Source organism: Palaemon carinicauda, chromosome 7 (assembly GCF_036898095.1).
Source record: "Palaemon carinicauda isolate YSFRI2023 chromosome 7, ASM3689809v2, whole genome shotgun sequence".
In the NCBI taxonomy this organism is placed as follows: Eukaryota; Metazoa; Arthropoda; class Malacostraca; order Decapoda; family Palaemonidae; genus Palaemon; species Palaemon carinicauda.
In genome coordinates this window covers 155782853-155810168 of record NC_090731.1, presented here as the reverse complement: position 1 = coordinate 155810168, position 27316 = coordinate 155782853, and the positions used below count along the sequence as shown (strand labels likewise).

General features: G+C 42.3%; 1 protein-coding gene across 1 annotated transcript in view; it reads right to left on the bottom strand.

Annotated features, from left to right (window-relative positions):
* Nucleotides 1–332: 332 nt before the first annotated feature.
* Nucleotides 333–27316, bottom strand: part of Las (lipoyl synthase, mitochondrial) — a 69262-nt gene continuing 42278 nt past the window's right edge. The window contains exons 7-9 of the mRNA XM_068377035.1: nucleotides 26076–26234; nucleotides 18087–18202; nucleotides 333–981 (exon numbers count right to left, since the gene is read on the bottom strand). Coding sequence (XP_068233136.1) covers nucleotides 740–981; nucleotides 18087–18202; nucleotides 26076–26234 — 517 coding nt within the window. The 3' untranslated portion in view covers nucleotides 333–739. The remainder of the gene's footprint in view (nucleotides 982–18086; nucleotides 18203–26075; nucleotides 26235–27316) is intronic.

Below are 27316 nucleotides of genomic sequence, written 5' to 3'. Positions count from 1 at the left end.
AAAATCAAAGAATGAAGACAACTTCCCCTAATATGGACATACAATTTAATTAATCCATAGCCATTCATAATAATAAAAGATCAAAATGTCAAGAAAAAAATATAATCATTATGGTACAAATCCAAGAAAATCTGCGTCATGATTATACCATTATGATGCCCAAACAGATTAAAAGGAATGAAGTGAACCCCTTTGCAGTCCCTTATCATTACTCTGTAATCACTGCAAGTATCCACCATTAGTTTATATTTTGAATGATGTATTTTCTCTGCTTCTAACAACAATAGCAGAAGAGAAATTCCAGGATTTGCATTAATATAGGAAAAAATTTGTCATTTACAATATGTATATTGAACTGTACATGTCAGTTTACATAGTAAAATATATTCCATCACACTTTTATGCAAGTTGTAGTGGAGTCAAACTACATATAAGGGAAGTAATGGTTATATCACAGATATGAATACTGTATATTAAAAAGATCAGGCAGGGTATGGAGAACAATCCACATTATTTTTAAAGAAAATAGTTCATCCGCATATGTTAAATAAAATTAAGAGGAAAATATTGCCATATTTACTTCAGCTAAGTTTTTCAAGCATTTTTCTGAATACCTAACTTGTTATAAACAAATTTAGTACACTTTCTTTGCATTAACAATGTTAAGAATATAAAACTGACCTGCAATATAACTGAAAGCGTTCAGGAATCAAAGCGTTCAGGAATCTTTATGGGCATCTTATTCAACATTTATTTTTTCTCTCTTGGCAAGAAGATGATTTTTGAGGAAAAATTCACCAGCCCTGTACGAGGATCTAACTAATGGTCCACTTGCAGTATAGAGAAACCCTAAGCTATTACCGACTTCTTCCCAATATTTATACTTATCTGGTGTAACATATTCTACTACTTTCAGATGTCTCTTTGTAGGCTGCATGTACTGTCCTAAGGTTAGACAGTCTACTCCAGCACTTCGCAAATCTGAAAAAGATGATTGTCGATACATTTTCCTCTTTTTTTTTTTTTTTTCTTTTAATTGAATGAAAAATGCAAAATGCAGTTTATTTAATTTTAGCTACAAGTGATATGGATTTACTGTTAGCAGTGGCATACCTTTGTTACTTATCAGGAGGCCTAACATTATTATTATTATTTTTACTAGCTAAGCTTTAACCCTAGTTGTAAAAGCAGGATGCTGTAAGCCATCAGCGAAAAATAGCCCAGCGAGGAAAGGAAAGAAACTATATGGAAAATAATTGATAAACAATATGAAATATCTTCAGATCAGTAACAATGTTAAAATAAATGTCATATTTAAACTAAGAAGAGATTTATGACAGCTTGCTCAACTTAAAACCATTCCCTGCAAGTTTGTACTTCTGAAGTTCAACTGATTAATCTGCCTGATTAGGAAGTTCATTCCATAATCTGGTCACAGCTGGAATAAAACTTCTAGAATACTGTGTAGTATTGAGCCTTATGATGGAGAAGGCAAGACTGTCAGAACTAACTGCATATCTGGTACTATGTACAGGATAGTACAGTCAGGAGAGATTCAAATGCAAAGGATGGTCTGAATTATGAAAAATCTTATGCAATGTGCATAAAGAACCAACTGAAAAACAGTGACAAAGATTAATATTCAGATCAGGAATAAGAAATTTATTGGACCGCAAATATTTGTCCAACAAATTAAGAGGAAGACCAGACAGAACAATGCAGAATCAAAGAACTCGAACATTTCTTCAGAATAAATTTACCACCAAACATCTTAAGACTTTCTCATAGAGCCAATTTTTTGTGCAATTCAAGAAGAAACAGGTGGAATGTGTTTCTCAAACATAAATTTGCAATAAAGAATCACACCTAAAATATAAAAAAAAATTATATATAGTAAAAAATATCAATACAAAAAACTGGATATTGAGATCCAATGTCCTATACCTACTTACAATCATACTTTGATTTTTGTTAGGGTTCAACTTATGCCCCATAAGTTGCACCATACATTTTAGCTAGATCTCTATTAAGGTTAACAGATTCAGCAACCTCAGATCTACATTCAGGAGATGGAATTGATGCAAAAAGGGTAGAATCAACTTCATATGCATCAAGCTTCTTATCGAGGCCAAACCACACATTATGTGTATATAGTGTTATATGAAAAGTAATGAGCCAAGAACACACCCCTGATGCAAAGCTGTGTATAAAGTTTGGCCATACTCTCACCAGTGAGGTCGAACGTGATTGGTCAGATTCGGTCGTGTGAGGTAAAGGCTCCATATTGCATCTGTCGGCTGACGGACAGCGTAAACATTCTCATTAGTTATTTGGAAGGATTTTCATAATTTATATAAATTATGGTATGCTGTGTGGCAGTGGGATGTTCATTACAGTTTGTGAAATGTAAAATGATGCACAGGTGGAGGCGTAGTTTATTTACTAGCCTCATGAAACACAGTAAGGATAAGGGGAGAAAACATTCCACTTAATCCAAGGACATAGTAGCATTCTTAACTTCTGTCTTTTAGGTATTACTCAGGTGAACAATACCAGGAAAGTTTGTAGTTAAATTTTGCCAAACAATAAAATACAACGGGCATGCCATAGGCATGTCAAAAACCCATGCAGATCCTTGTCAATCTTGCACACTTCTGTTCACGCCATAAAAACAGATGGCCAACTGGCCAAAAGTTGGGTTTACATGTACTGTATGTTTCTTCTGTACAGTTGTTTGTGATTATATTTTCAAATAAAACTGCCATGAGTCACTCAAATAACTGAATGCTTAAGGAAGCACCCTTAACTGGGGAAGATGGGACGACATCCTCAACTCCATTACATCTCATCTTTCAACATTGTGGTGCAGTAAATGAATATATACTGGCCTTGACCAAGCATATCAAAACTATCAAAATATCCACAAAGGGACTGGTATACCTCTTCGAAAAATTCCAACTACAGCATAGGTAACGGATTCTATCATCAATGAAGGACACCAACTTCTAAGGCTATGAATGGGTATTTTTCAGGTTAAAAGTAAATTTCTAAAAGCCTAAGTGCCTTCACAGGGAAATCAGCCCAACACAGAAAAGAAACTGAAACAAATTAAGAAACTATGTAAAAATACTTCAGTCAACTTACCCCACAAAAAAAGGGCTTGCAATAAGTTTACTACAAAGATTATTCCCCCATTTGGTCACAGATTGGAAAAACCTTCAAGAATACCATTTCGTATTGAGCTTCCCAAAAGAAAATGGATGAATGTTGAAATTGGCAGCATACCTAAAGCTACATGGTGGATGGTATAATTGGGGAAGACCTGAATGTAAAAATAGTCAGAATATTACGAAAAATCTTAAACAGCATGAGCAATGAGCTCACTGAATGACTGAGCCAGAAATAAATATCCAGATCAGAGATAAGTTTTTGTCCAGTAATCTTAGATGAATCAGTTACTCAAAATCAGACAGGAGGACAATATTAAAAATTCAGGAATATAAAAGAATCAAAACATTTCCTCAGGATAGACAGTTGTCACTACCGCATCTTCAAAGGTTATCCATACTTCCCCCTTTTGCTAAATTCTAGACCCATACTTCCCCCTTTTGCTAAATTCTAGACCCATACTTCCCACTTTTGCTAAATTCTAGATATTTTTTGGCTTATAAGGCTCCAAATATGTCTAAAATGGTTGAAATGGTTTCGGTTACATTCATTATCTACCGAGAAACATCCAAACTAGTCATCAGTTATGACGTACTGTTGAAGTGATAGGTCTGCTCTACAAGTAGTATTCTTGAATTTTCAATGTTTATAGATTTACTAACACAGCACTGCATTGTGAGTAAATTGTTCATACAGGTAAAACATTCAGAATTTCAGAATTCTTGCACAAGTGCAAAGGAAGGAGACTGTTCATGATGTGGTGGATTGCAGGAGAAATGGAAAGATAGATTAAAAAAGATTAACAGTTAATTTAGCCAAAGCAATATTTTCTTAGGTTGTTGCCACAACTCGGATGAAACCAAAAAATTGCAGAGAAATAAAAGCTGCTATAACATCCTAATGCTAAGTTTAGATAAATAGGGAAACTCTCCAAAAGACCAGATATTTCTAGAATATAATAATTTACATATAGTGAAAGGCCTGACAACCCAAAGTAATGTTTTCTCTACCGTTTTATAAGGTTAGTGATTCAGTACATACCACAAATTATACATTTTCCATTATCAGCTTTAGCGTTTCACAGTGAGTAGGGCCCTCACGGTCTAATATACAACTGAATTGTATTCAAATAACTATAAAAACAGCCAGTGACCTGAAACTTCCTGAACAGGAAGAAAAAGATGGGAGAAGTAAAATTAGGGTAAATATCAAGAAAACAAGAACAGGTGGATCCAGTAGGAAGTAGCGGGAGTGATCATCTACCGATTCACTCCGATAGGGGATGAGGAGACTTGAAAACACAGAGGATGAAAAAGGAAAGTCTTAGTTTGGGAGCTCTAAACTGGCCTTAATGCCAAGAGTAAGAAAACCTACTCTAGCATCATCATTTCAATTCTTCATTACACAATGCAAGCCTCCACTGCATCAAAATCCTGGGTCACTGGTGAGTAGTAGACACTAGAGCACACTAATCAGTTAAAAATATGATATTTTAATTATAAAATAAATTTTTGAATATACTTACCCGGTGAATATATAATAGCTGCTACTCAGCGGCTCGACAGAAAACACAATAAAAAAACTCGCGAGCGATCGCTATGAAGGTTGCGGGTGTGCCCACCAGCGCCAACTATCGGCCAGTTACCACTCTTGCATGTAAACAAACCCTTCAATTCTTCTCGTCCCGCTGCGTCTCTATTGGGGAGGAAGGGAGGGCCTTTAATTTATATATTCACCGGGTAAGTATATTCAAAAATTTATTTTATAATTAAAATATCATTTTTAAATATTTAACTTAGCCGGTGAATATATAATAGCTGATTCACACCCAAGGCGGTGGGTAGAGACCAGAGTTAATTAAGTTTACAGCGTATAAGCTAAGAGTTTTTGACAGTTATCAATATGTTATTTTCATTAGTAAAATAAATTTTTGAATATACTTACCCGATAATCATGTAGCTGTCAACTCCGTTGCCCGACAGAATTCTACGGGAGGGATACGCCAGCTATCACTATACTAGAAGGGGGTGTACTCACAAGCGCCACCTGTGGCCAGGTACTACAGTACTTGTTGTTGACGCCACCTCACTTTTTCCTCGGTCCACTGGTTCTCTATGGGGAGGAAGGGTGGGTCAATTAAATCATGATTATCGGGTAAGTATATTCAAAAATTTATTTTACTAATGAAAATAACATTTTTCAATATTAAACTTACCCGATAATCATGTAGCTGATTCACACCCAGGGGGGTGGGTGAAAAACCAGTGTACAAGACTAAAGGATAGCTAAGTATCCCGTATTTCATATAATCAGTTATCCACAATAACAATGAAATAATAAGTACCTGGTAAGGAAGTCGACTTGAACCGTTACTCTGCCTTTAATAAGATCGTCTTCCTTACTGAGCGCAGCGTTCCTCTTGGAAGGCTGAATCAACTCAAAGGTGCTAAAGTATACAGGGCTGCAACCCATACTAAAGGACCTCATCACAACCTTTAACCTCGGCGCTTCTCAAGAAAGAATTGACCACCCGCCAAATCAACAAGGATGTGGAAGGCTTCTTAGCCGACCGTACAACCCATAAAAAGTATTCAAGAGAAAGGTTAAAAGGTTATGGGATTATGGGAATGTAGTGGCTGAGCCCTCGCCTACTACTGCATTCGTTGCTACGAATGGTCCCAGGGTGTAGCAGTACTCATAAAGAGACTGGACATCTTTGAGATAGAATGATGCGAACACTGACTTGCTTCTCCAATAGGTTGCATCCATAACACTCTGCAGAGAATGGCTCTGTTTGAAGGCCACTGAAGTAGCCACAGCTCCCACCTCATGTGTCCTTACCTTCAGCAAAGCAAGGTCTTCTTCCTTCAGATGAGAATGTGTTTCTCTAATCAGAAGCCTGAATAGTAAGAAACTGAGTTCTTAGAACTTGGAAAAGAAGGTTTCTTGATAGCACACTATAAGGCTTCTGATTGTCCTTGTAAAGGTTAAGACCTTTTTAGATAGTACCTAAGAGCTCTAACTGGGCAAAGTACTCTCTCCAGTTCATTCCCCACCAAGTTGGACAGGCTTGGGATCTCGAACGACTTAGGCCAAGGACGTGAAGGAAGCTCGTTTAGCAAAAACCGAGCTGCAAGGAACATGTAGCCGTTTCAGATGTGAAAACAATGATCCTGCTGAAGGCGTGGATCTCACTTACTCTTTTAGCTGTTGTCAAGCACACGAGGAAAAGAGTTTTTAATGTGAGGTCCTAAAAAGAGGCTGATTGGAGAGGTTCAAATCTTGATGACATAAGGAACCTTAGGACCACGTCTAGATTCCAGCCTGGAGTGGACAACCGACGTTCCTTTGAGGTCTCAAAAGACCTAGGGAGGTCCTGTAGATCTTTGTTGGTGGAAAGATCCAAGCCTCTGTGGCGGAAAACCGCTGCCAACATACTTCTGTAACCCTTGATCGTAGGAGCTGAAAGGGATCTTACTTTCCTTAGATATAACAGGAAGTCAGCAATCTGGGTTACAGTGGTACTGGTTGAGGAAACTGCATTGGTCTTGTACCAGCTACGGAAGACTTCCCCTAGAGACTGATAGATTCTGAGAGTGGATGTTCTCCTTGCTTTGGCAATCGCTCTGGCTGCCTCCTTCGAAAAGCCCCTAGCTCTTGAGAGTCTTTCGAAAGTCTGAAGGCAGTCAGACGAAGAGCGTGGAGGTTCGGGTGTACCTTCTTTACGTGAGGTAGACGTAGAAGGTTCACTCCTAGAGGAAGAGTCCTGGGAATGTCGACCAGCCATTGCAGTACCTCTAAGAACCATTCTCTCGCGGGCCAGAGCGGAGCCAACCAACGTCAGCCGTGTCCCTTTGCGAGAGGAGAACTTCTGAAGTACCCTGTTGACAATCTTGAACGGCGGGAATGCATACAGGTCGAGATGGAACCAATCCAGCAGAAAAGCATCCACGTGAACTGCTGCTGGGTCTGGAATCGGAGAACAATACAATAGGAGTCTCTAGGTTATCGAGGTAGCGAACAGATCTATGGTTGGCTGACCCCACAGGGCCCAAAGTCTGCTGCAAACATTCTTGTGAAGGGTCCACTCTGTGGGGATGACCTGACCCTTCCGGCTGAGGTGATCTGCCATGACATTCATACCGCCCTGAATGAACCTCGTTACCAGCGTGAGCTTTCGATCTTTAGACCAGATGAGGAGGTCCCTTGCGATCTAGAACAACTTCACGAAAGAGTCCCTCCCTGCTTGAAGGTGTAAGCCAGGGCTGTGGTGTTGTCAGAGTCCACCTCCACCACTTTGTTAAGCTGGAGGGACTTGAAGTTTATCAAGGCCAGAAGAACAGCCAACAACTCCTGCAATTGATGTGAAGTGTCCTTTGCTCCTGATTCCATGTTCTCGATCATTCCTGTCCGTCCAAAGTCGCACCCCAGCCCGTGTCTGATGTGTCCGAGAGGAGACGGCGGTCGGGTTTCTGAACAGCCAAAGGTAGACTTCCTTGAGAAGAAAGCTGTTCTTACACCACGCGAGAGAAGACCTCCTCTCTTCGGAAACAGGAACTGAGACCGTCTCTAGCGTCATGTCCTTTATCCAGTGAGCAGCTAGATGATACTGAAGGGGGGGAGGTGGATTCTCCCTAACACGATGAACAGGGCCAGCGATGAAAGTGTCCCTGTTAGACTCATCCACTACCTGACTGAGCATCGGTTCCTTCTCAGCATGCTCTGGATGCATTCTAGGGCTTGGAAGATCCTTGGGGCCGACGGAAAAGCCCGAAAAGCTCGACTCTGAAGATCCATACCCAGGGAGACAATGGTCTGGGATGGGATGAGCTGAGACTCCTCAAAATTGACCAGGAGGCCCAGTTCCTTGGTCAGATCCATAGTCCATCTGAGAATCTCCAGACAGCGACGACTTGTGGGAGCTCTTAAAAGCCAGTCGTCTGACGGAGCCGGACACAAGATCATGGTACTGCTGCACAGTCTGTGAACTGTCAACCATGGGGAAGCGAGGAAGTACAGTGACAACCCGAAGCTGTCTAGACTGTCTGGGTCGTACAGACAACTCCTTATCGGGTTGCTGAGGTTGCCGCACTGCGTCACAACAAGTCACTTCTGCTGGTTGTTGAACGTCTTCCCAGTGACACACTGACTCCGTAAACAAAAAATCCTTTAACAAGGACTAAGCTTGGACTGCATGTCTTGCAACACAGCTCAAGGTCTATGGGAGCAGGTGTGGTAACAGACGGGGTTAGTGACTGAAGTGGAACCATTACCTTCCCTGGAAGCATGTTATGCTTAAATAAAAGTCCATAGGAGGCTACGCAGCTAAAGGCTCCTCTCCAAATGACAGAGTCCTCAAGGGAATATCAGAAGGAGGGAGAAAAGCACTTTCTCATCTACAGGGACCATATCCGAGAAAAGTTAAGTTCTCTCAGTGAGGGTTTCAATGGTGCCAAAGCAGCAGACTAGAAGGCAACATTATGAAACTGCTTGACAGTCTAGTGAGTTGGCAACAACCAAAGATGTATGACTGAGAAGCATGCGGTAAGGTATGCAGAGCATGCTGTATGCAGAGCATGCTGTATGTAGAGCATGTTGTATGCAGAGCATGCTGTATGCAGAGCATGTTGTATGCAGAGCATGCTGAATGCAGAGCATGCTGTATGCAGAGCATGTTGTATGCAGAGCATGCTGTATGTAGAGCATGTTGTATGCAGAGCATGCTGAATGCAGAGCATGCTGTATGCAGAGCATGTTGTATGCAGAGCATGCTGTATGCAGAGCATGCTGTATGTAGAGCATGCTGTAAGGTAAGCAGAGCGTGTTGCATGGCGTTTAACATTTCTCAGAAATTCCATGACCAGTGCTAGAGTGCTTCATGCATGCTTGCATGGGGTTTTAATATCAACATAATATTTACCTTACATTCATAACTCATGATTCATTTTTTGTTTTGAAGATATTTTTGCCATATTTTGCGATATTGTTAAAAATATACTGCAAGGAATACATATATATTTTTATATAAGTAAGACAAATAACCTCCATTATCATAATGTTTGTGTAGGCATACATGTATATGATTACAAATGCAAGTTATGAAAGTAATGAGGTGTTATTATTGTCATTTGTTATTTCTCAAGTTGAGGAGCAAGTGGCAGATGCATGCGTTGAGGTGGCTGACTCATAGCATGAGGTTGCTGCCTCAAGAGTTGCGCTTGCTGTAAGGGTTGCGGATGCGCAGTAGCAGGTTCCTGAGGAACGAGTTAAGGTTCCTGAGGTGTGAGCTGCGAGAGTTGAGATAGCGGCTGCGCAGAACGCAGTTCTTGTCTCGCGAGTTGAGGTTCCTGAGGAGCTAGCCTAAGGTGCAGCGAGTGCTGAGGTGGCTGCCTCATTGATGGAAGAGGTTGTCGTACCTCAAGAGATTGTTGCCTCGCTGGTGGAACCGCAAGCGGAAGCGGAAGAAGTAAGGCATAAGACTCCTGCTCCCATTGCTGAGGTTGCCTTAAGGAAGGTTAAGGTTGCTGCACAACGCTGGTAACTGGCAACTCAGAACGCGGTAAGGTAGCCTGAGGAACCTCAACTTCGTACGCCTGGCAGACTGGACTGCGGTGAGGCGGAGCTCTCGCAGGAGGAGGCGGAGGTTGCTGCACACCGCTGGTAACTGGCAACTCAGAACGCGGTAAGGTAGCCTGAGGAACCTCAACTTCGTACGCCTGGCAGACTGGACTGCAGAGAGGCGGAGCGTTCGCAGGAGGAGGTGTAACCTTCTCAGCCTGAAACTCACGCATTAAGACCCCAAGCTGCGACTGCATGGACTGCAGCAAAGTCGTCTTGGGATCAACAGACGATAAGGTCTGTTGTGGCATCGCCTTACCTCTCTTAGGAGGTGTGCAGTCACCTGAGACTAAGGAGAGTCAGAGCTAACCCAATGACTGCATCCGGGTTGTTGAACTCTAACTTCGTACGTCTGGCATAGGTCTGGACTTTACGTTTAAGAGGTCTTGAGACCTGAGACCAGCGTTTTCTCCCCGAAATTTCTTCTGCAGACGAGCAAAATAAGGGCTCAATCGTCTGCGGGTGGGAGTGACGGTCTCTTAAGACACGCCCGCAACCACCGAGGATACTTCTGTGCGCCGATCAAGGCCTGCCGAACCCTTTTGCCCTTCGACATTGCTTCTCCCCTGGGCTTGGGAGCTTGCAAGAGGTCCCGGACTGGGAGGACGACTGGCACGCACAGAAGTACCCTCACGCACAACACTGACACACTTTGCGCTAATCACTTATCACTTTTGATTTTCTGTTTGCACTTATTTCACTGAACTCGAAACTTTAAGTGGTTTGTACCTGAAACACGCAATTCTATCCTTTCTCAAAAGTTAGTAATTGCGAAAACAGAATTACAATGTAACAGAAAAATCTAATCAAAGATAAATAATTCAGTGGCTGGAAAGAGACTAAACACTAGATCAAATAAACTACGTTTAAAATCTCTCACCGCATAAAGCTTGAGAACAAGAAAAACTCTAGAAACGTTTACCTTCTTCCCCTAAAGAGACTAGGGAGAAGAGCAAAAACGATAACAACGTTACTCGCTTGAACGAAACGTTTATCCTCCTCTTTCTCCCTCCGTCTCTATCTCTCTCTCTCTCTCTCTCTTTCTTGACTTAGAACCTGAGAGAAGAGCCCAATCATATATATCGTTAACACATATTATTGTTAAAGGAAAATATTTCCCAAAATGAAAAGTTCCTTTGTAGAATTAAAACCATTAAGTTAAGAAAGAATGAACAAAACGCTAGACACGGTTACTCTTACTGCAACGTGACACCGTGAAAATTCTCTCTCTATCGTAACGATAGAGCGCAAGTTGAACGTTCTGAAACGTCAACAACTGCAGAGACAAAACAAAACGTTAGTTCAACTTTGAAAACAGTACGAGACTATCAAAGAAATTCTTTCAAAAACATTAAAATAGCATAATATGTTAACAGGTAAAACCGAAATGACGGGCTCAATGTTAATTAACTTCGGTACAAGAAAAGACCGCCTACCATTAGGAAAGGTCGAATATCTAAAAATTAATTTTAATAATTTTATAATAAAAGGAAGTTAATCGAAGAGGCCTATAAAAGGCGGAGAGATATAAAATAAATCTATCACTTTTGTTAAGCAAAATTAAGAAAGAGAGTCTATACTCTCTTAGACACCAACACTTCCGTCTAAGGGAAGGGTCGGCCATTTAAAGGTGAAAGAGAGTTCATACTCTCTTCGTCACCATAATTAAATTAATTCCAAAAGCTAACTAAGCTAATATAGAAGTTTCTAGTATAGCGAATAGCTGCAAATTTTAGAGAAATACTTCACCAAACCGTGAACAATACTCCAAAATCATAAGCGTATCCAAGAACGTCTTGCCGGAAGCACGACAGAGGAAAAAGTGAGGTGGCGTCAACAACAAGTACTGTAGTACCTGGCCACAGGTGGCGCTTGTGAGTACACCCCCTTCTAGTATAGTGATAGCTGGCGTATCCCTCCCGTAGAATTCTGTCGGGCAACGGAGTTGACAGCTACATGATTATCGGGTAAGTTTAATATTGAAAAATAACAAAACCAAAATATATAGGTACCTGGTAAGGAAGTTGACTTAGACGATTACTCTGCCTTGTAAGTCTGTCTTCCTCACGAAGCCCAGCGATCCTCTTAGGATGCTGACAGACTCCCAGGAGCTGAAGTATAAAGGGTTGCAACCCATACTAACAGGACCTCATCAAACCCCTAATCTGGGCGCTCTCAAGAAATGACTTTGACCACCCGCCAAATCAACAAGGATGCGAAAGGCTTCTTAGCCTTCCGTACAGCCCAAAAAACAAAATTAAAAAACATTTCAAGAGACAGATTAAAAAGGATATTGGAATTAGGGTAATGTAGTGGTAGAACCCTCACCCACTACTGCACTCGCTGCAACGAATGGACCCAGTGTGTAGCAGTCCTCTTAAAGAGTCTGGACATCTTTTAAGTAAAATGACGTGAACACTGACTTGCTTCTCCAAAAAGTCGCGTCCATAATACTTTGCAGAGATTTATTTTGCTTGAAGGCCACGGAGGTTGCTATAGCTCTAACTTTGTGCGTCTTAACCTTAAGCAAACATCGGTCTTTCTCATTCAAGTGAGAATGAGCTTCTCGTATTAAAAAATCTGATAAAATATGACAAAGCATTCTTTGACATAGGCAATGATGGTTTCTTAACTGAGCACCATAATGCCTCAGATTTACCTCGTAATGACTTAGTACGAGCTAAATAGAACTTAAGAGCTCTAACAGGACATAATACTCTTTCCAGTTCGTTGCCTACGATCTCTGATAAGCAAGGAATATCAAAAGATTTAGGCCAAGGACGAGAAGGCAGTTCATTTTTTGCCCAGGAAACCAAGTTGAAGTGAACAAGTGGCTTTTTCTGTAGAAAAAACCAATGTTCTTACTGAAGGCATGAAGTTCACTGACCCTTTTAGCCGAAGCCAAGCACACTAGGAAAAGTGTCTTGAGGGTGAGATCCTTCAGGGAGGCTGAATGTAATGGCTCAAACCTGTCTGACATGAGGAACCTTATGACCACGTCTAAGTTCCATCCAGGAGTTGCCAAACGACGTTCCTTAGAGGTCTCGAAAGACTTAAGGAGATCTTGGAGATCTTTATTGTTGGAAAGATCTAAGCTTCTATGTCGAAAGACCGAAGCCAACATGCTCCTGTAGCCCTTAATCGTGGGAGCTGAAAGGGAGCGAACCTTTCTCAGATGTAAAAGAAAATCTGCGATTTGGGCTACAGAGGTACTGGACGAGGACACAGATGCTGACTTGCACCAGTCTCAAAAGACTTCCCACTTCGACTGGTATACTCTAATGGTAGAAGCTCTCCTCGCTCTTGCAATCGCACTGGCTGCCTCCTTCAAAAAGCCTCGAGCTCTTGAGAGTCTTTCGATAGTCTGAAGGAAGTCAGACGAAGAGCGGGGAGGCTTTGATGGACATTCTTTACGTGGGGCTGACGTAACAGATCTACCCTTAGAGGAAGACTTCTTGGAAAGTCTACCAGCCATTGAAGTACCTCGGTGAACCACTCTCTCGCGGGCCAGAGGGTAGCAACCAACGTCAACCTTGTCCCTTCGTGAGAGGCGAACTTCTGCAGTAACTTGTTGACTATCTTGAATGGTGGGAATGCATATAAGTCCAGAAGAGACCAATTCAGTAGAAACGCGTCTATGTGGATTGCTTCTGTATCTAGGACTGGAGAGCAATAGATTGGTAACCTTTTGGTCAACGAGGAGGCAAAGAGGTCTATGGTGGGTTGACCCCAAGTAGCCCAAAGACTCTTGCCCACGTCCTTGTGGAGGGTCCATTCCGTGGGTATCACCTGACCCCTCCGACTGAGACAGTCTGCCAAGACGTTCAAGTCCCCCTGGATGAATCTCGTCAACAGGGAGATGCCTCGATTTCTTGACCATAAGAGAAGGTCCCTTGCGATCTCGAGCAGCGTGAAGGAGTGTGTGCCTCCTTGCTTGGAGATGTACGCCAAAGTTGTGGTGTTGTCTGAGTTGACCTCTACCACTTAGTTTCGAAGAAGCTTTCGAATATCATCAAGACCAAGTGGACTGCTAATAGCTCCTTGCCGTTGATGTGCATGCTTTTCTGACTTGAGGTCCACAGACCCGAGCATTCCCGACCGTCCAGGGTCGCACCCCAACCCAAATCCGACGCGTCTGAGAACAACACATGGTTTGGGTTCTTGACTGCTAGGGATAGTCCCTCTCTCAGACTGATATTGCTGTCCCACCATTTCAGGCATGCCTTTACTGGTTCGGAGACTGGGAATGATACCGTCTCTAACGTCTTGTCCTAGTTCCAGTGAGAGGCTAGATGGAACCGGAGAGGCAGAAGGTGTAGTCTCCCTAGTGAGACAAACTGCTCCAGGGATGAGAGAGTCCCTACGAGACTGTTCCAACTCCTGACTGAACAAACGTTTTCTTTTCAGCATTAGTTGGACTTCGAGCAGGGCTTGTTCTATCCGGTGGTTGACGGAAAAGCCCGAAAAAAAACTGGACTGCGAATCTCCATCCCCAAATATAGAATAATCTGGGATGGGATCAGTTGGGACTTTTAGGTTGACCAAAAGTCCCAACTCCCTGGCCAGACTCAACGTCCAATGTAGATCCTGCAGACAGCGAAGACTGGACGATGCTCTGAGAAGCCAGTCGTCCAAGTACAGGGAGGCTCGGATCCCCGATAGATGGAGGGATTTTGCCACATTCCTCGTGAGCCTCGTAAACACGAGAGGAGCAGGACTGAGGCCAAAGCACAGGGCTCGAAACTGGTACCCCACATTCCTGTAAACAAACCTCAGAAACGGTTGGGAATCCGGGTGTATAGGAATGTGGAAGTATGCCTCCTGAAGGTCGAGAGAGACCATCCAGTCGCCTTCCATAAATGCTGTCAAGACAGCCTGGTAGACTTCATCGTGAAGTTTGCCTTGACAATGAACACATTGAGCGCACTTGCCTCTTACGTACTCCTGCAGTGAACATGGCTGCCAGAACATTGGAGCCATCCCTGAGGGACTTGTTCCTGCAGAGAACGTGGCTGTCAGATCATTGGAGCCATCCCTGAAAGCCTTGTTTATGCATGACATAATTGTACAGCAAAACTTCAAACGCTCGAAAATAGCTCTGAAGTCGACCATAAAATCTTGGAGCGTCTCATGGCCAGGCGCCAGGGAGAGTCTATGAGGTTTGAGAAGTCTATCTGGGCAGAGGCAGGAACTCCCAAGCCGAGAACTTCTCTCGTGTCATATCAGACTCTCGCTCTATAAGCCAGCTTAAAAGTAGGGAAAGCAAAGGCTGTCTCCCCCAAACTCCTCCTGGTGATAAACCAGTAGCCTAGCAAACGTAAAGCTCTCTTAGAAGAGCGAGAGAGCACTAGCTTATAAAACAACGGCTTCGAAGTAGCTAGGCCTAGTGTAAACTCTGACGTTTAGGCGAACGAGGAGCAGCAGTTACAAAAAGATCCGGAGAAAGATCCTTAAAAATCAGCATGATTTATTTAAAGTCCATAGAGGGCTAAGCAGCTTTAGGCTCCTCTCCGTCTGACAGAGTCCTCAAGGGAATATCAGTAGGAGGGGGAACAGCAACTTCCTCATCTGAAGGAACCTTGTCTGACAATAGCCGAGTCTCAAGCAAGGGAGAGACCTACCGTGGTGGCAATGCTTTACAAGCAGAGTCCACACGCACTGGTGCATTAGTAGCGGACCAGGACGCAACGTCATGTAACTGCTTAACAGTCTGTGAACTGTCAACAACAACAGGTGCGGGAGGACGCTCGGCGTCCACTCGAGACTGTTTTGACTGCCTAGTCTGAGCAGTCAAAACAACTCTAGACTGCGGTAGTTGACGCTCAGCGTCAAAATAAGTCAACTCCGCTGGTTGGCGAATGTCCTGAACGTCAACAGGAGCATTAGGAAGCGGCCTAACGTCCAAATGCGGCTGAAAATCAACACGTGACCGCATCGAGTGAGGCTCTACATATCGTGACTGACGTGACTTAGCTACGCCAACGTCAACAGGACGCACAAAGGTTCGTTTGGGCGGCTGAAGGCCAGGATCTCGATGAGATAAACGGCTAGGATCAACGTGAACCTTATCGGCAGAATAGTCTTCCATAAGAGAGGCAAGCTTATTCTGCATGTCTTGCCGTACAACCCATTTAGGATCAACGGGAATGGTTGCGGTAAGAGACGAGGGTAACGTCTGTGACTGCAAAACCTTGCCTACGAAAAGACTCTCGGAGCCTGTGTTACGCTTTTGTTTAGGCGGCGAGCAGTCTTCCGATGACTGCATAGGGTCAGAGCTGTCCTAATAGTTAAAACCAGGACGCTGGACCTGTCCTGAAAGGACTGACTTTCGCTTAAAGGGCCTCGAAACCTTGTTCCACGGTTTCTTATGCGAAAAGCCTTCGGATGACGAGGAGAAAATCGTCTCTCTCGCCTTATGGTAGGGGTGATCTTGGTGAGATACGCCTGATACCATAGAGGGAACGTCTGTTCGCTGATCAAGGCCTCTCGAACCCATAAGTCGTACGACATTACTTCTCCCCTGGGCTTGGGAGCTTGCAAGAGGTCTCGGACTAGGCGAACGACAGGCACGAACAGACGAACCCTCGGTCGCAACACTGATAACACTTTGCGCAATATCACTTTATCACTACGATTTTCTGTTTTGCACTTATCTCACTGAAATCGAATTTATTAACAATTCACATTAGGTATGAATAAAACTGATTTCTACCTGAAGCACGCAATTCTACCCTCATCAAAAGGTTATAATTGCGAAATCAGTCGTATAATGTAAGCACATTAATACAAGCAAAAAACAGTAAACATATTTTAAGATAAAAAGATCAGTGGCTGGGAAAGAGACTAAACACTAGTTCATTCAAAACTACGTTTTCAATCTCTCACCGTACAGTGCCTTGGGACGAGAATAAAAACTAAAAACGTTTTATCCTTTCTCCCCGTACAGAGACTAGGGACGAGAGTAACTCAAGAACAACGTTACTTGCTTGGGACGAGAATAAAGATCGGAACGTTCTCTCTCCTCTCTCTCTCTCCGTCTCTATCTCTCTCTCTCTCTCTCTCTTGATTTCGCACCGAAGAGAAGAGCCCACTTACGTTTTGTCAATAAACAGGTTATTTGACCAAAGGAAAAAACTGAAAGGTTTTTCAATTAAAAAGTTCCTTTAAAATAGAATTTAAAACATTTAAGCTTTGAAAGAAGAATGAACAAAACGTCAGAATCGATTTACTCTTTCTGCAAAGTGAAACCGTGATACTCTCTCTCTCTCTCGTAACGATAGAGCGCAAACTGCGTAGCATAAATAAACTAAACGTTAGTTCATCTTTGAAACAGTACGAAGACTATTCAAAGAAAATCTTTCATAAAATATCTACTAAAAAATATTCATTTAATAAGTTTTAAATCATTAGCTCTGTAAAAGTTATTTACGATTGAAAGGGCTCAACGTTGTTTAACTTAGGTTTCCAAGTTAGGACTGCCTACTCTCAGGAAAGGTCGCATATAAACAAATCATTAAAATTTATCTTGATGTTTATTATAAATGGAAAGCTAATCGAAGAGGCCTAATAAAGGCGGTTGAGATATAAAATATATAGAGGAAAATCTATAATTAATTTATAACGTGATAAGATAATTGCTAAAAGCCTAAAACACACTTCCGTACTAAGGGAAGGGTCGGCCATTTAAAAGTCAAAGAAAGTCCAAAAAACAATCCAAAGTCATCAAAAATTAAATCTATCCAAAAACGAGTTCAAGATTTAAGTTGAAGATAAAACACCTGCACTGCGAAAGCTCAAACCAAAAGGAAGTACTTCACCAAATATGTTGAGAAAACTCCAGGTTCTACAGCGAGTAATGATACGTCTTGTCGTCAAGGTCGACAGAGAAGAATTGAAGGGTTTGTTTACATGCAAGAGTGGTATCTGGCCGATAGTTGGCGCTGGTGGGCACACCCGCAACCTTCATAGCGATCGCTCGCGAGTTTTTTGAGTGTGTTTTCTGTCGAGCCGCTGAGTAGCAGCTATTATATATTCACCGGCTAAGTTAAATATTTAAAAAATTAAAGTTCATGGAAATGGATCATGATTAAAAAGTTTAAATATGCCATTTAGTAAAAATAGAAAAAGAATAATCCTGGAAAAAACTTCTTTCAAGACTAACAGGGCCTTATGGCAAGTGCATTACACAAATGTCAGAAAACTGTTGACTTTTTTCCTTCAGAAAGGGTTTGTCAAGGACAATTTCATAGCAAATATAATGACACTTTGTATTTGTTAAAATAAAATAAATTGATAGCTACCTTTCATAGTTTGCATGACTTGTTCATCTGTCTCCCCCAGACCCAGCATAATTGAGGACTTTGTTAAGAGATCTGGTACAGCTGCCTTTGCATCTGCTAAGACTTTTAAAGATTGCCTGTAGAAAATGAATCATAATTAACTTTTAATATTGTAAAGTACTCAATAAATTAACAACACACGTGATGAGACACGTTAACGATACTTGGGACACACCACATTTTTATATACCGAAATGTACAGGGTATATAATGAACAGTACATACGTAACAAGAACTTAATACATGTTATAACCTTTTTTAACATTTTGGTACTCTTTACCATCTCTAATCTTGTGCACTTTTTGCCTGAATTCCCACATGACCTTAATTTTCATCTCTACATTTTTCCTTGACTTGTGTTTTGTTTTCTCCATCATCATCATCATCTGCTCCTACGCCTATTGATGCAAAAGGCCTCGGTTAGATTTCACCAGTCATCTCTATCTTGAGCTTTTAAATCAATATTTTTCCACTCATCTCCTACTTCATGCTTCATTGTCCTCAGCCATGTAGGCTTGGGTCTTCCAACAATTCTAGTGCCTTGTGGAGCCCAGTTAAAAGTTCGGTGAACTAATCTCTTTTGGGGAACTGCGAAGAGGATGCTCAAACCATCTCCATCTACTCCTCACCATGATCTCATCCACATATGACACTAAAGTAATCTCTCATAGTTTCATTTCTAATCCTGTCTTGCCATTTAACTCCCAATATTCTTCAGAGGGCTTTGTACTAAAATCTACAAAATCTGTTGGATATTGTTTCATTGTCATACCATGACTCATGTTCACACAGAAACACTGATCTCACTGATCTGACAAACACCCCAACTCCTATATGTTATTTCAGGCAATTTAACTTTCAAACCACATCCAATCAAGCCACTGACTGATTTGCTTTTTGCAATCTTTCATTAAACTCCAATACTAAAGACCCTGTATTAGAGATCATAGTTACTAAATATTTTAATGATTCTACCTCATTAATCCTTTCTCCTTCCAATGATATTTCATCTGTCATTGCATATTCCGTTCTCATCATCTGCATGAAACTTCAAAGTATGCAATCTTTCAGGTTAGTTTTATAAATCTTATATCCTAGGGCCTACCAAATGACTTGTATCTGCATTTTTACTCTATACAGTAGTTTGGTTATATTACCTAATACAGTACCTAATAAAAATAGTCAAATCTATTGTGCCTATAATTAACACTAAATTATGCAGAATACAAGAACCATTTATCAATTACAGTATAGGAGCAATTACAGGTGTAGAGAAAATCTTGGCAATGTTACTCTTTGTGATCCAAAATCAAAGGAAAAATTTGGTCAACATGAATGAACTAAGCTCAAATGAATATTTACAAATGGTACACTAGCATTTGACACTGAAAACTAAAAATTTCTCAGGATTTCAAATATGTTATTTTCATTAGTAAAATAAATTTTTGAATATACTTACCCGATGATCATGTAGCTGTCAACTCTGTTGCCCGACAGAAATCTACGGTCGGGATACGCCAGCGATCGCTATACAGGTGGGGGTGTACACAACAGCGCCATCTGTGAGTAGGTACTCAAGTACTTCTTGTCAACAAGAACTCAATTTTCTCCTCGGTCCACTGGTTCTCTATGGGGAGGAAGGGCGGGTCCTTAAATTCATGATCATCGGGTAAGTATATTCAAAAATTTATTTTACTAATGAAAATAACATTTTTCAATATTAATCTTACCCGATGATCATGTAGCTGATTCACACCCAGGGTGGTGGGTGGAGACCAGCATACATGTTAACAAAGAAGCTAAGTATCCCGTATCTTATTTTAGCCATTATTCAAAATAACAAACATAAAATAAATAAGTACCTGGTAAGGAAGTCGACTTGAACCATTACTCTGCCTTTTTAAGTACGTCTTCCTTACTGAGCCTAGCGATCCTCTTAGGATGCTGAGCGACTCCTAGGTGCTGAAGTATTAAGGGCTGCAACCCATACTAAAGGACCTCATCACAACCTCTAATCTAGGCGCTTCTCAAGAAAGAATTTGACCACCCGCCAAATCAACCAGGATGCGGAAGGCTTCTTAGCCTTCCGGACAACCCAGAAATATTTCAAGAGAAAGATTAAAAAGGTTCTGGAATTAGGGAATTGTAGTGGTGGAGCCCCCACCACTACTGCACTCGTTGCTACGAATGGTCCCAGAGTGTAGCAGTTCTCGTAAAGAGACTGGACATTCTTAAGATAAAAGACGCGAACACTGATTAGCTTTTCCAAAAGGTTGCGTCGAAAATATTTTGCAGAGATCTATTTTATTAAAAGGTCACGGAAGTTGTGATAGCTCTAACTTCGTGTGTCCTTACCTTCAGCCAAGCTTGGTCTTCCTCATTCAGAAGGGAATGAGCTTCTCGTATTAACAGTCTGAAAATAATAGGATAAAGAATTCTCTGACATAGGCAAAGATGAATTCTTAACTGAACACCATAAAGCTTCAGACGGGCCTCATAAAGGTTTTTAAAATAGAACTTAAGAGCTCTACAGGACATAATACTCTTTCTAGTTCATTTCCAACCATATCGATAAGTTTGGAATAACGAACGATATTGGTCAAGGCCGAGAAGGCAGCTCGTGATTGGCTTGAAAACCAAGATGTAGAACATGTAGCCGTTTCGGATGAAAATCCGATGTTCTTGCTGAAGGCATGAATCTCACTGACTCTTTTAGCTGGTAAAGCATATCAGGAAAAGAGTCTTAAAGGTGAGATCTTTCAGGGAGGCTGATTGAAGTGGTTCGAACCTGTCTAACATAAGGAATCTTAGAACCACGTCTAAATTCCAACCAGGTGTAACCAAATGACGCTCCTTCGTGGTCTCAAAAGACTTAAGGAGGTCCTGTAGATCTTTATTGTTAAAAAGATCTAAGCCTCTGTGACGGAAGACTGATGCCAACATGCTTCTGTAACCCTTGAAAGTGGGAGCTGAAAGAGATCGCTCTTTTCTCAGATATAAGAGGAAGTCAGCTATTTGAGTTACAGAGGTACTGGTCGAGGATACGGATACTGACTTGCACCAGTTTAGGAAGATTCCCCACTTCGATTGGTAGACTCTAAGGGTGGATGTTCTCCTTGCTCTAACAATCGCTCTGGTTGCCTCCTTCGAAAAACCTCTAGTTCTCGAGAGTCTTTCGATACTCTGAAGGCAGTGAGACGAAGAGCGTGGAGGCCTTGGAGTACCTTCTTACGCGTGGCAGACGTAGCAGGTCCACCCTTAGGGGAAGAGTTCTGGGAACGTCTACTAGCCATCGAAGTACCTCGGTAAGTTATTCTCTCGCGGGCCAGAGGGAAGCAACTAGTGTCAACTTTGTCCCAACGTGAGAGGCGAACTTCTGCAGTACCTTGTTGACAAACTAGAACGGAGGGAATGCATATAGATCTAGATGAGACTAATCTAGTAGAAAGGCATCTAAAAGAACCACTGCTGGGTCTGTTGAGAGCCTCTTGGACATCGAGGTTGCGAAGAGATCTATGGTTGGATGGCCCCAGGTGACCCAAAGTCTCTTGCATACATCTCTGTGGAGGGTCCAATATGTTGGAATTATTGTCCCTTCCTACTGAGACAAACTGCTAAGACATTCAAGTTGCCTTGGAAGAAATTTGTTACTAGTGAAAAGTCTAGAACTGTTGAACAGGAGAGGAGGTCACTAGCGAACTCGCACCATGTCAGAGAGTAGGTCCCTCCTTGCTAGGAGATGAACATCAAAGCAGGGAGTTGTCCGTGTTGACCTCCATTACTTTGTCTTGAAGGAGAGACCTGAAGCTTTTCCAGGTCAGACTTACTGCCAGAAGCTTCTTGCAGTTAAAATGCATTGTCCTTTGACGCGAGTTCCATAATCCCGAGCATTCCCTACCGCCTAAGGTCGCACCCCAGCCTACGTCCGATGCGTCTGAGAAGAGAACGTGGTTGGGAGTCTGAACAGTCAGGGGAAGACCCTATAAAAGGTTGATAAAGTCCTTTCCTCAGGTTAGACCAGACTTATCTTCCGGAAACCGGGATCGAGACCGCTTCTAGCGTCTTGTCCTTTTCCAGTGAAGAGCTAGATGAAACCGAAGAGGACGGAGGTGTAGTCTTCCAAGTGACACCAAATGCACCACGGATGACAGTGTCCTAACCAGACTCATCCACAGCCTGACAGGGCCGTATTCCTTCTTCAGCATCTTCTGGATGGATAGCAGGGCTGGGGATTGATCTTCTTGTTCAGCCATGTCCTCATCAGAGGGTTCCTCATCCGAAACTGATGAGGAAACGGCAACGGAGTGGGCAACGTCTGACTCGCTGAATCCGGTCGCACTGGTGGATGCGTGACGGAGCCGGACACAAGATCATGGTACTGCTGCACAGTCTGTGAACTGTCAACCATGGGGAAGCGAGGAAGTACAGCGACAACCCGAAACTGTCTAGACTGTCTGGGTAGTACAGACAACCCCTTATCAGGTTGCTGAGGTTGCCGCACTGCGTCACAACAAGTCACCTCTGTTGGTTGTTGAACGTCTTCCCAGTGACACACTGAACGTCCACAACCACCTCCGAGAGTAGCATAACATCAACGTGCGACTGGCAACCCACACTGGGTCGCACCGGTGGAGGAACCATCTCAACTGGCGGACGTGAGTAGGATACCTCAGCGTCAACAGGGCGTACAACCAACCGGTAGGAAGGTCGTTGGCAAGAAGGGTCTTCTCCGTAAAAAATCCTCTATCAAGGACTAAGCTTGGACTGCATGTCTTGCAACAAAGCCCAAGGTCTATGGGAGCAGGTGTGGCAACAGACGGGGTTAGCGACTGAAGCGGAACCATTTACCCTCCCTGGAAGCATGTTATGCTTAAATAAAAGTCCATAGGAGGCTAAGCAGCTTAAGGCTCCTCTCCAAATGACAGAGTCCTCAAGGGAATATCAGAAGGAGGGAGAACAGCACTTTCTCATCTACAGGAACCATATCCGAGAAAAGCTAGGTTCTCTCAGTGAGGGTTTCACTGGTGCAAAAGCAGCAGACCAGAAGGCAACGTTATGAAACTGCTTGACAGTTTGTGAACTGTCAAAAACTGAACTGTCGACCACAACAGGAGCGTGAGGACATACAGCACTGGTGTATAAGTAGCAGACCAGAAGGTAACGTCATGTAACTGTATGACAGTCTGTGAGTTGGCAACAACCAAAGTTGTGTGGGGAAGCCTCAACTCCTGACTGACTAGTTTGCTGCTGGCGAGTGGCGGTAACCACAGTGTGTTGCGGAGGCTGACACACCGTGTCAAAACACGGCAGCTTGTGGTAGCTCACGCACGGCAACGGAGTGCTCTGTGTGTGGGAGTCATCATACATCTGGCAGGGTTGACTGTGCATGGGTGGAGGAGCTCTCACAACAAGAGTGTGAGAGCAGGAAGCCATGCCGGGCGCACAACCGTGGGAGGTGTAGGCCCACGGGTGCATCGTCAACCTTCTCCGCAGTCGGAGTGTGGGAGCTGGCAACAACAAAAGCAGAGTGCTGGTGCGTGGGAGGGGCTGCGGTGGGTTGAGGAGCATGCGGTATGGTATGCGGAGCATGCTGTAAGGTATGCGGCTCATGCTGCATGGTATGCGGAGCATGCTGCATGGTATGCGGAGCATGCTGTAAGGTATGCAGAGCATGCTGCATGGGCTGCGGAGAATGCCGCATAGTGCTGGAACCCGGCAGCTCTACAGAACCTTCCCACTGCTGATGCGGTAGCTCACGCATGTTAGCAGATGGTGCAGCAAGAACATGCGTCTGGCAGGGTGGACTGCGCATCGGTGGTGGAGCTCTCACAGGTGGAGGGTGGGAGCAGGCAGCCGCAGTATCTGCTGAGCGCACAACCTCGGCGGGTTGTAGGTTAACAGGTGCATTGTCAACCTTCCAGCACGATATTCCTGCATGAAGGAGCAAGCTGAGACTGTATAGTCTGCAGCATGGACCACTAGGGTCTATGAAAGACAACAACAAACGGAGCTACTGTCCGTTGTGACTGAGGGTCTAAAACAGCTGGTGCGGCAACAGACGGAGTTACTGCCTGTTGCGGTACCACATTGCCTCTCTTGGGAGGTGTGCAGTTGTCGTACTGCAGCGAGTCCGAACTGACCCAGTGGCTACACCTAGGCCGTTGGACTTGCGCGGAAGGGACCGACTTGCACTTAAAAGCTGCAAGATTTGGTCCATGGTTTCTGCGAGAAACCTCTTCCGCAGACGAGGAATAAATGGGCTCTCTCGTCTTTGTGTGGGTGGGGTGATCACGTCGGCAACGTGTGTAGATACACCCGAAACCACGGAGGGAAACGTCTGTTCGTCGATCAAGGCCTGTGGAACCCATAAGTCCTTCGACATTACTTCTCCCCTGGGCTTGGGAGCTTGTAAGAGGTATCGGACTAGGTGAACAACTGGCACGAACAGACGAACCCTCGAACGCAACACTGTAACACTTTGCGCATATCACTTTATCACTTTTGATTTTCTGTTTGCACTTATTTCACTGAACTCGAAACTTTAAGTGGTTTGTACCTGAAACACGCAATCCTATCCTTCATTAAAAGGTAGTAATTGCGAAAACAGTATTACAATGTAACAGAAAAACATAATGAAAGATAAAGAATTCAGTGGCTGGAAAAGAGACTAAACACTAGATCAAATAAACTACGTTTAAAATCTCTCACCACATAAAGCCTGGGAACAAGAATAAAACTCTAGAAACGTTTTACCTTCTTCCCCTATAGCGACTAGGGAGAGGAGCAAAAAAACGAGAACAACGTTACCCGCTTGAACGAAACGTTTATCCTCCTCTCTCTCCCTCCGTCTCTATCTCTCTCTCTCTCTCTCTCTCTCTCTTGACTTAGAACCTGAGAGATGAGCCCAATTATATATATCGTTAAAACATATTATTTGTTAAAGGAAAAAAACTGAAAGGTTTCCCAAATAAAAAGTTCCTTTATTAGAATTAAAACCATTTAAGCTAAGAAAGAATGAACGAAACGCTAGAATCGGTTTACTCTTACTGCAACGTGAAACCGTGAAATACTCTCTCTCTATCGTAACAATAGAGCGCAAGTTGAACGTTCTGAACGTCAACAACTGCGGAGACTAAACAAAACGTTAGTTCAACTTGAAAACAGTACGAGACTATCAAAGAAATTCTTTCAAAAACATTAAAATTAAAATAGCATAAATTCTGAACAGGAAAAACGATATGACGGGCTCAATGTTAATTAACTTCGGTTCCAAGTAAGGACCGCCTACTATTAGGAAAGGTCGCATATAAACAAACATAAAAATGAATTTTTATAAGTTTATAATAAATGGAAAGTTAATCGAAGAGGCCTATAAATGGCGGAGAGATATAAAATAAATCTATAATTTTGTTAAGCAAAATTACCAAAAACCTAAACACACTTCCGTCTAAGGGAAGGGTGGGTCATAAAAAGTGAAAGAGAGTCTATACTCTCTTCGACACCAACACTTCCGTCTAAGGGAAGGGTCGGCCATTTAAAAGTGAAAGAGAGTCCATACTCTCTTCGTCACCATAAAAAATCTATCCAAAACGAGTTCAAGTTTTGAAATGAAGATAAAACCCCTGCATAGCGAAAGCTCAAAACTGGAATAGTGTACTTCACCAAAAAGTTGTGAAAACAAATCCAGTTAGGGACGGCGTATTAGTAGGTCTTGCCGGAGGCACGACAGAGGAAAAATTGAGTTCTTGTTGACAAGAAGTACTTGAGTACCTACTCACAGATGGCGCTGTTGTGTACACCCCCACCTGTATAGCGATCGCTGGCGTATCCCGACCGTAGATTTCTGTCGGGCAACAGAGTTGACAGCTACATGATCATCGGGTAAGATTAATATTGAAAAAATTGTTTTTACTATAGTAAATATAATGAAAAATTAACATTAAAACTAACCTATACTTTGCTCTAGGGTCCCTCACAAATGGTGTCAACTTTTCCACTGTTTCAATGTTGTGCGCAAAAACGTCTAAACCTGATGATGCAATCGTTGCTACGGAAGATGTTTTACCTCCAAAGTCTGGAACTAGGCATTCAACCAAAATTGTTGAAAGTCTGAAAGAGAAATCATAACAAATATATGGACTAATGTTTCAAAATGATTTTTATTACCAATTAGTCAACAGACATGAAAATAAATGTTCCACTAATCAATTCTCATAAGTACAGAGAAAAAACATGTAAAGAGTGATAGAAAATTGATGTTAATATAAACACAGCAGCAATACAGGTTAAAAAAATCAGGAAATGATTTGTAGTGCAAATAGTATATGTGTGTACACAGCCAAACCACACCTGTTCTTGAGCTTTGAAGTATCAGCATCATTAATACAGCCACAAAACTAGTCAACAATTTTAATGTAAAAAATTAACTTCTGTTACCACGCAATGTTCATATGACTCATCATAGTATGAAACTTGTCTCTGGCAAAGCAAGTAACACAAACCAGTTCTTGGGTTGGAAATACTTAAGATGCCTACCGCTTTACTCTCATGATTGGTTGATTGATTGATTTGAAGTTTTCTGGCATCCTGACATTATTCTTATGAAATAGATCTCATGGATGATGGGCAAACAGGATATCCTCTAAGATGGTCTGAATCAAATTTACTATTGTTGGGAAATATAACTACCGCTCTGAACAATCTTGTCTAAACCAAAAACCATAACCGTCTAAAAGACAAAGAGCAGAGGATACTTCAGTGCAGTGCTAACTTTCCGTCAAGAATATTACATCATTTCTTAATACTGTTACAATAAAATTCTGAAGCCTGTGGAATAAATACCTCTACAAACAGGAAGCCTTACAAACAAGATCTAATTTTCTGTAAGTTCTGTGAAAAAGCTAACTGGTGTCACATACAACAGGAATTATCAAAAATATTCTGGATTTATAAATGCTATGTTATCAGCACAAAAAGAACCATAGGGCAGAGGAATATGATATTGACAATAAAAGGCTAAATAAATTTCATAAGAGCAGAGTTACCTAATCAGGTCATTAACAGGATAATGATTTTCACCCACTATTATAAATCAGGGCAACATCTTTAAAGTAATCTGTATAGCTTTTTACATATCTAATGTGATCTTATTTCAATTACATGTGCCGCACATCTAAGTGTACGTACAATCA